At 32.4% G+C, this 9,863-nt stretch overlaps 1 protein-coding gene across 1 annotated transcript; it reads left to right on the top strand.

Annotated features, from left to right (window-relative positions):
- Positions 1-388: 388 nt before the first annotated feature.
- Positions 389-2,537, top strand: LOC107908097 (kinesin-like protein KIN-13A). Its single transcript, XM_016835367.2, has 7 exons — positions 389-482; positions 555-592; positions 680-799; positions 929-1,030; positions 1,164-1,241; positions 1,381-1,462; positions 2,218-2,537. Exons 1-7 carry the CDS (start codon positions 389-391, stop codon positions 2,382-2,384), a joined length of 681 nt encoding a protein of 226 aa, XP_016690856.2. The 3' UTR covers positions 2,385-2,537.
- Positions 2,538-9,863: the final 7,326 nt, after the last annotated feature.

The raw sequence follows: 9,863 nt of genomic DNA, 5'->3' as shown, positions 1-9,863 counted from the left end.
TTAGATCTGTTCGTAGATCTTCAATCGCCATCTTCCTTTTGTCTTTTTTTTTCAACATTATCTGGTAATTTTATTTGTTTTTTCTACTGTTTTTTTATATAATTTTAATGCGTGAATTTGAGTAATTTTTTTTCTTGGATAGGTTTAAGAAATTTGCACGAATTATTGGAAATTACATTTTCGAAGAAATACATTTACATCTTCTTCGAATTTTTGGATTTTCTCCACCTTGTAAGTAATTTTTTAGTTATATTCTTATTTTCTTTGTATTGCTGTTGTTGTTATTATTATTTCTGAAATTTGATCTTTTTTCTTATGGTAGCGTTGATAAACAAATTTTAAAAAATTGGCTCCGCAAAGGCGATCGCAGCGCCACACGGGTGGCCAGATGCAGCAAAGCAATGCTGCTGCGATGGCGTTTTACGATCACGCTGGAGGCGGCGGGTCCTTCAACAATGCTGGTCCCGCCGGCGGAGATGCTGGTGATGCTGTTATGGCACGGTGGTTGCAATCTACTTGATTGCAGCATCTGGCCTTTCCCTTGACTTCTACAGGCATCGACCAACGCCTCATTCCTAATCTACTCATGCAGGTACTGTTGTTCCGCTTTTAATTTACCACATGTATTTTATTTGTTTATGTTTCTATTGTTTCTATGATTATATGCAATTTAATTTAGGTTAATGTACTTTTAATTGCAAAAGAGCAAAGTAGTGCAGATGCCTCTGCTTCGTCATTCATTGCCAATGAAAAAGAGATCAGTACAAGGGAAAATAATGTTGCTAAGATTAAAGTTGTGGTATGTTCTGTCACTGTGTTTTATATTATCTGGGCTGGAACAATTGATGCGTGCTCGTAGCACAGTCTTCTATGCCTTAATTTTCAAGTTTCCTATGAAGCTTAATTTTTTTCTTGCACATGGTACAAGGTACGTAAAAGACCATTAAACAAGAAAGAAATTTATCAGAAGAAGGATAATATAGTAACTGTAGATGAGAATGTTTTAACAGTCCATGAACCCAAGCTAAAGGTTTGTCCCTTATTCACAAAAGTTAATGTGAGGTTACTATGTGTTGTTGAGATGAATTTTTTAGAATTATTGGTGCTTGTTTGATATGTCATCTCTTCTCACGCTTATATCTGCTTTGGTTGTTATATGAAAGGTGGACTTGACAGCATACGTAGAGAAGCATGAATTCTGTTTTGATGCTGTTCTGGATGAGCATGTTACTAATGATGAGGTAATGCTTGGTTAAAAATTAATGCCTTGTTGCCATCTAAACATAGTTCCTGAATAACATTGAGTAGATTATGACCAATTTGTTTAGTGTTTTGCTAGAGCCAAAGATTGATTTTTCCCCCTCTTGTTTGCTTCAACAGGTTTATCGTGTTACTGTTGAGCCAATTATTCCCATAATTTTTCAGCGAACAAAAGCCACTTGTTTTGCATATGGGCAAACAGGTACGCACAGTTTCAGACTTTTCTTCCTGAATGTCATGTGTGCTATATATGTTATTTTCTGCTTTTGTATGCTTGAAGCACTAATAATGTTAGAAGGAAATATTTTTGAATCTCAAAGCTTACATGCATCTTGGATGGTGTATAGCCATCTATTCCTTTCAGTTTCTTCTAAATATAGCTTTTTCGTGAATATTAAAGTGGTAGTTTTTGAATCATTGTAAATCCTCAGAACTTCATAGTGAATTAGTTTTGGCTGTTAAATGTGTAAACTTCCTTTTAGCGTCAATCTTATTTTATATTCCATCAATTTACATTTACTCTTGCGCCCTTATGCCTTACCAGGAATGGTTGCTTTGGTTTAGAAACATTGCCAGACCCCAAATTCAAAGAGTCATGAAGAAATTAGATTCTAGTTGGAACCATAGTTTTTTGTAAATTGATGTACATGATATTTTAAACAGAATGGAGGAAACTATTTGGAAGATTTAGAATTATTAGTAGAAAATTGATGCATATGATTAGGTTTCAGAATTTCGAGACTGATGAGAGAATTAGTGCTAAAAGAACTAGTTTCTGTAAAAGAGAAGAAAGCTCTGTTGTAAACTAAAGAAATCACATTAGCCTAAGACATGATAGTCATTTTCTTATTTTCCTTGGTTTATAGTCTTTTGTTTCACATCTCCTTATTTTTGCAGTTCATGGTTCTGTGGTATTGTTGCTAATTTCCAGTTCACGGAATATATTTTTTATTTCAGGTAGTGGTAAGACGTTCACAATGCAGCCATTACCTCTCAGAGCTGCACAAGACCTCATTAGATTCTTGCATCAGCCAGTTTATCACAGTCAGAGATTTAAATTGTGGCTTAGCTATTTTGAGATATATGATGGAAAACTCTTTGACCTTTTGAGTGATAGAAAGTAATTCCCTTTTCTTTCCTTGCTTATTTATTTATGCATGTCCATGTGTGTTATAAATCAATTTTTTTCTTAAAAGCACTTGATTGAGTATGATGTGTAATCAATTTTAATTATCTTCTGGTTTGACCTTCTATTATGTATCAAGCCATTTGCCCTTCACACATTCTCTCTTTCAATATGTATTCTGGTATAAATGTGCATGCACATACATATTCGAATTTTTTAAAATTGGAACAGTAGATATAATCAACTAAAGAACTTGATTAAAAAACAAATATTCAATATATTAAAATTGGATCTGTAGATATAATACAATGAATAAATTGTAAGGTGATTAAAATTGAATGAATAAATTAGAAAAATTTTATTAAAAATAAAACTAATTAAATGTGTATATTCATATACACCGCATTAATTAAAAATATTTTTAAATAATTAAAATAAAAAATATTATTTTAATAATATTACATATATATCGACTTTTGAACCAGTGGCAACTACTTCAGTACAAAATAAAAAATGTAATTAATAAGCAGGCTCATTCATAATTTTTTCCCCACAGAATGAATGATGTTATTTGCAAACAGAAGCAGTCCTCAAAAATCTTCTCCCAAATTTTTTTTGCCATTGATATAAATATAAACCGGTTAATGTGGTATATTAATATATAAAAGGAAATTAGTATATAAATTCATATAAGAATATTGATTATTAAGAATTTTATAAAATTATATATTTTAATTATAATATATTTAATAATAATTATGTTAAAATATGATTAAATTATTTATTATTGATATTAATAATCTTATTAAAATTTAATAACAATAACAATAATTATTTACCTAAACAAATTTATGCTAAGGGTATTCTAGTCATTTTAGTTTTTTCCATTATGCTATTACACCTCTATTTCATTCAACCAAACACAAGATTACTATTACGCCTCTATTCCATTACATTCAACCAAACAGTTGATTTGCTATTACACCTCTATTCCATTACACCTCTAATCCAATACACCTCTAATCCAATACAGCGAACCAAACGTGTTAGGGTTAGTTTAACATTACTTTTAAAAGATGCTTTTAAAAAATGTGGTGAAAAAGTACTTTTGAAAATTACTTTCGAAAATTTTAGTTTAAAATTTAAGTGTTTAATATTGCTGCCAAAAAGTGCTTTTGAGAAATAAAATGTTCATTTTAGACGTGGTATTATAAAGTAACAAATATGCATTTAAATAAAATTTAAATTAGTTAATATTAGCAAGAATATAAAAAAGTAATTTATTATAACTTATTGTTAATATTTTAATATATAAAATATTAATTTTAAATATTTCTAAGTAATTAATATTAATTATTTATAAAATTTAATTACAATATATAAACTATATTTTAAATATTTAAATATAATCATTAAATATTTTTAATTAGAGATTAACACAGTATTTTTTTAAAAAATTTATTTTTAATTAATTATTTTAACACATTTCTATTATTTTATTTTAAAATATAATTTGAATATATAACCCATATTAACATAACATAGAAAACATAAACCTAACAAATTAAAATATTACATGCATTTGGATTAAAGTTTCAAAAAGGGGTAATATTTATATGCCAAATACATCATCAAAAATTTTACATTAGCATTTATAATTTGAAGTGAATTCATTAAACTAGAAGCTATATCATCTCTTGTTAATTCCATTTCAAAACCACTTGAATTGTTTGATTCAACCGACATTTTACATTAGCATTTATAATTTGAAGTGAATTAATTAAACTAGAAGCTATATCATCTCTTGTTAATTCACCACCACCACCACCATCATCATCACTTTCTCCATCTTGCACATCTTCTAGATCAATAATATTATCATATACCCTATTAATATTTTCGTATTTCATAAAATCTACATCATTTCAACTGACATTTTTCGGATAAAATTGTGTATCGCCATTGTAGCAATAACGATCATCGTTTGTTTTTCAAAACTATAACTTGGCATATCCCTTAAAATGACCTATTTTTTTTTCAAAACACAAAAGTTCGTTCAATCACAGTACGTAATGATAAATGTGAATAGTTGAATATCTCTTCTTTACCAGATATCGTTCTACCCCTACGAAAGTCAAGTAACTGATATCGCTGACCCCTATATGGTCCAAGATAACCTTTCATTTGAAAATATTCAGAATCAACAAGATAATATTTTCGTACAAGTCATAATATAACAAACAAATAATTCAAGAATTGTTTATTTTTTAAAATTATCAATTAAAGAACTTATACTTAATTATTTAAAAAAATGAAATATCTTATCAATTGGTGGGTGCGAGAATTTGTATTTTGAATCCAGAATTGCATCAAGAAATATTCTAGTGTTAAATTTATAGCTTCATACTTCAAATTAACTCTTAATTATATAAGTTAAGCATATTGTTTTTATAATTGACACCAAAGAATGTTCCATCTAGAATTAATACCGTTATATTTAGATGTATTCATCAGTCCATGCTTATGAATTTTTTTCATTTAACAGAAGAAAAGAAAAAACAAAGTAAAATAACCTTAATCAAATTAATCATAATTGGTGTGTAGAGCCCAAATATGCCCGGGCCCAATAAAATTAACCCTAGCCCAATACTTTTCAACCCACAAGCCTAAAATACACAAAAAAAGAAACCCTAGTAGCCCCCAGCCTTAGCCGCCGCAACTACTGCCCTCTTCAGCCGCCGCAAGATCCGAAGCCAACCTCCTCCAATGCGCGCCGCATGCCACGATCACCTGTGAATGTGGATTAGAAGAGTCCGAAATATAAAGTATTGTAAATAAAATGTTTTTTAGGCTATAAAAAGCCTAAATCTATGTACTCAATGGGGGAATTTTCAGTGTAAAAAGCATACGAAAATAGGGAAAAAAAGACTGAAAATACAGAGAAAATTAATACGAGAGCAAATCGATCATTCATTCTTTAGAAGGTGATCATTATATTCTTTTTAGATTTTCCTTTTCTTTTTCTGTTTTTTGGTTCTATATTGCAAATAATATAAAAGAAGAGAAGGAAGAAAAGCTCACCTTTTCATCGAGGCCGTCGCACCACCACCATCTCCGTCGTAATTGGAGTTTTGGTGGGGGGATAGATGAACGTCGGCGCCAGAGGGTTAGGAGAAAAGCCCTAGCAGTAACTGATTTTTTTTTTAAATGAAACAGATTTGATTTCAAAATTTTTGGTTAATTTAAGACATAAGCAAAACGGCGCCGTTTTAAATGGCCAGACCCGCGCGGTGACCCGACCCGGGGGCAGGATCCGCGCGTTTGATGTCAGACGGGTAAATTGCGCATCGGGTCCCTCCTGTTCGTTGCGCATTGCAATTGAGCCTGCTTTGTTTCTTCTTAAATTGAGCCGCATTTTTTTTCTTTGTTTTTCAATTTAACCCACCGCTGCGCATCGTTTTGGAGGGAGGGAATAATTTCCCTTTCGCTCCTCCATTGTTTCCTGCGCATTTAAATTGGTCCTTGTTTTATTTATTTCAAATTTGCCCCGTTTTTTCGTCTTTTGTTCAATTTAATCCATTTTTGAACTATTTCACTATTTAATTATTTATTACTATTATATTAAAATTATCACTATATAATTTATTATCATTTATTATTATTTATCTATGTATGCACGCATTTTTAATATATAGTATATATACATATTTCTTTATAATATATATATTCTTAAAACTTATATAAATACATGCATTTTACATACGTTTTATATTTTTTTTATTTTTTATCTCTTTTAACTTTTATATATATTATATTATATATATATTTATACATTTGTTTTATTCTGTAAATATATACATATCCTCGTACTTTCATATTTGTTTTTTTACATTATTTTGTTCCTATAGTTTTTGCATTCATATATGTACATATATACATATACATATACATATTTTAATACATGCATAATTTATATATATATATTTTCCCCTTTTTTTTTGTTTTCATAACCTTTATAAATAAGTATATATGTATGTACCCTTATATTTTACAATACATATGTATTTTCCTTATTTTTGTACATATACGAATTTTCTTTGAAATCTACATGCATATTGTTGGAGATTATTATAAGTTCTATTGTACATGTTTTTTTTTACATACCTATACTTGTATATGTATGTTAAATATATGCATACACATATTTTCAAATTTACTGGTATATTGTGCTTGTGTTTACATATTTTGTAAGTACATGTATATATATTTTTTAAATTAAAATATTTGTTTCATATTGTACATTAATTTTTTAACATACCCTTTGGAAAATAAATCTTGGTTTTTTTTTCGATATACCAAAATCATTTTTTTCTTGATTTAAATGTTTTTTTGAATAAAAGCATTATTTGAGGTTTGGGATTTTCGAGGGAAATTGAGCCCTGACGTATTGGGTTCTGATTTTTTTTGTTAATCTTAAATGACCGAGAATATTCTTTATTCAAAATGCATGAGCATAAAAATCATTTTTGGGAACTTAACTTGTTGTGCCCTAACGTATTGGGTGTGGCCTGTTACTTTCTCGAAATGAAGATTTTCGCATAAAATAAAAGTGATATTCAAAGTTCGGGGATTATGAGGAATCGTACCCTAACGTATTGGGACTCGATTTCTTTAGATGACTTGAACAATTGGTTATCCTTTTGCAAATTTCATCATTTGAGTTTATTTTAAAATCCTTTTAACTTTCGACACTAAGACATCCAATAATCAATTTGGTACCAATTTTGGGCGTTACGAGGGTACTAACCCTTCCTCGTGCGTAACTGACTCCCGAACTCGTTTTCTCAAAATTCGTGGACCAAAACAATTTTTAAGGTGAGCCGATCACACCTTAATAAAGGATCGGTGGCGACTCTAGTTTTATTTTTAAAGTCGACAACTAAATTTTTGTTTTTCAAAAAACGGTTTCGACAGCTTGGCGACTCTGCTGGGGACTTTTAGAGAGTCGAGCCATGAATTGGTTATGTTTTGTCTTTTTGTCGAAAATCTAAAGTTTTTTAAAAATATGATTTCTCTTCGCATTCATTTATTTTTATCATAGGGTTTGCATGATTGGATCAAGTCGGTTACTTTGTATTTGCATTTTGCATTACATGGCTCATTTTACCCCCTTAATTGGGAGCGATAAACTAGTCCTTCGTGAGGTTTTCACCTCCGTGCAGGGTAGTGGACCGCTTCCGGGATACATCCGTACCTATGTCTTCGTGAGATTTTCATCTCCGTGCAGCCATAGGGAAATGTATTCCCCTGAACTGAACTCGATCCATATGAGCCTATAATGGGTGAAGATCGAGGAATCTACTGGTTTGGGTACTTTTACCTTAGAAGCCAAACCGCATATAGTGAACCTTAGGAACTTACCCTAGGTAGAATTACTCTAAACCTTAGTAGATACCTGACTAGGAGTTTTTATTATTTCTTGTATTGGATTTAATGTTTATACCCGATACTAACTTGTTGCATTTTGTTTTGATTGCATGACATCATGATTGCATTGCATTTTCATCATAAAAGAGGTGTTGATTCACGTTCGGTTGTTAATAGAGAGCTTGTCATAAGGAAATGGGTTTCTTGATAAAGTGGAAAATAATACGGTTGCTCGAATATGTTCCGAGAAAACACAACAAGAGGAAGATGATAGTTTAATGGAGGATTACATAACCATTGCTCCGTTGCCCGAAGACTCAAGCTGATGAAGATTATTCGAGAGCCGCTGAACTTTTTTTTTTATGGGAAGCCAACAAGCATCACGACGATAAAGGAGCAGCGAAGCACGGCCCGGATCAAGTAAAATGGAAATAGAGGAGACATCCATTTTGAAGAATTCGCAAGATTTATCTTACCATCCAGATGAAGAAGGAGAAGATATCCTCGCTTGGAGTATGAGGGCAAAGCCGTATATATATATCTGCTTTATGTAAAGAAATTTGTCTTCTAGAAAAGTTTTCTAAATAGAATTGAATCAGAATCAACGTCTCTTTTTGCATTCATCTCATGCATTTGCATTACAAAGCATCATATGCATTAAAATCCATTGAAAGAGCCTAATTAATTAAAATTATTGCTCAGTTAACCTGGAAACCAACCAACCAACTCGACACCGATATGGCACTCAAGCAAAGACAAAAGATATGGATCAGAGATTGGAGAAGCTCGAACAGTACCAGAAAGAGATGCAAGACCGACTTCAGGTACAAATGCAGGAGCGGTTAGACAAAATGAAACAAGAGATGTCTGAGAAGATGCGGGAATCTCAAGAGGATATAGTGGCAAAGTTAACCCAACTGATAACTAAGGGAGGTGACAAAGGAAAGGGCCCCATGGCAGATGTCGATGAGGGAAATGATGATGAACTTTTCTATCCTCCAGGTTTCACCCCTCCACATGAGCGAGCGCAAGCTGAACACCCGCGCAAATCTACCGTCACCATTATGCCTCAGCAATTTCGAGCTGGTATTCCGAACCTCCAAATTGGGCCAGGTTTTAATCCCGAAAATAATCCTATTAACTCTATCGTTCCTGACTTTGATGAAGTGGTTGAGAAGGAAAGAGTGAAGGAGGAGTTGCCGAGACGGTTAGAAGAGAGATGTAAGTGGCTCGATGAGAAGTTCAAGGCGATGGAAGTCACTGAAAGTTATCGAGGCATTGATGCAAAAGAGCTGAGTTTAGTGCTAGACCTTGTACTTCCTCATAAATTTAAGATGCCTGAATTTGAAAAGTACAATGGGACAAGCTGCCCAGAAGCTCACATCACCATGTTCTATAGGCGGATGGTGGGATATGTTAACAACGACCAACTCTTAATACATTGTTTCCAAGACAGCCTTACAGGGGCAGCATCTAAGTGGTACAATCAACTGAGCCGTACCACGATTGGTTCATGGAGGGACTTGGCACAAACATTCATGAAACAGTATAGTCATGTGAAGGACATGGCTCCTGATAGAATCACCCTTCAAAACATGGAGAAGAAGCCGAGTGAAAGCTTCAGGCAATATGCACAAAGATGGAGGGAAGTCGCAGTCCAAGTCCAGCCACCGCTCTTGGAGAAAGAAATGACCATGCTATTTATTAACACACTGAAAGCCCCATTCATTACGCATATGTTAGGAAATGCTACAAAAATCTTTTCTGACATAATTATGAATGGTGAAATGATCGAAAATGCGATAAGAACTGGGAAAATTGATATAGAGGAGAGTAACAAGAGGTCAGTCTCAAAAAGAAGAGAAAATGAAGTGAACAACACGGGTTACTCTAAATCAGTTACTGTTCAGCCAAGAAAGGTGGTTGGTAATCAACAAAATCCATCGAGGCAAGACTCTGGCATAAAGACTGAAAAGTTCCAGTTTACACCAATCCCAGTACCGTATAAGGAACTGCATCAAAATTTGTTTGATGCACATGTTATTTCCCC

Source organism: Gossypium hirsutum, chromosome D02 (genome assembly GCF_007990345.1).
Source record: "Gossypium hirsutum isolate 1008001.06 chromosome D02, Gossypium_hirsutum_v2.1, whole genome shotgun sequence".
Lineage (NCBI taxonomy): Eukaryota > Viridiplantae > Streptophyta > Magnoliopsida > Malvales > Malvaceae > Gossypium > Gossypium hirsutum.
The sequence above is the reverse complement of the archived record's forward strand: the minus strand, read 5'-3'. Positions and strand labels throughout refer to the sequence as shown.

Excerpts from the sequence above, each read along its gene's own strand:
- LOC107908097 (XM_016835367.2), top strand. The coding sequence starts at position 389 with ATGCAGCAAAGCAATGCTGCTGCGATGGCGTTTTACGATCACGCTGGA. Across the intron at positions 483-554 it reads TCCCGCCGGCGGAGATGCTG|GCATCGACCAACGCCTCATT; the intron begins GTGATGCTGTTA and ends TGACTTCTACAG. Across the intron at positions 800-928 it reads TTGCTAAGATTAAAGTTGTG|GTACGTAAAAGACCATTAAA; the intron begins GTATGTTCTGTC and ends ACATGGTACAAG.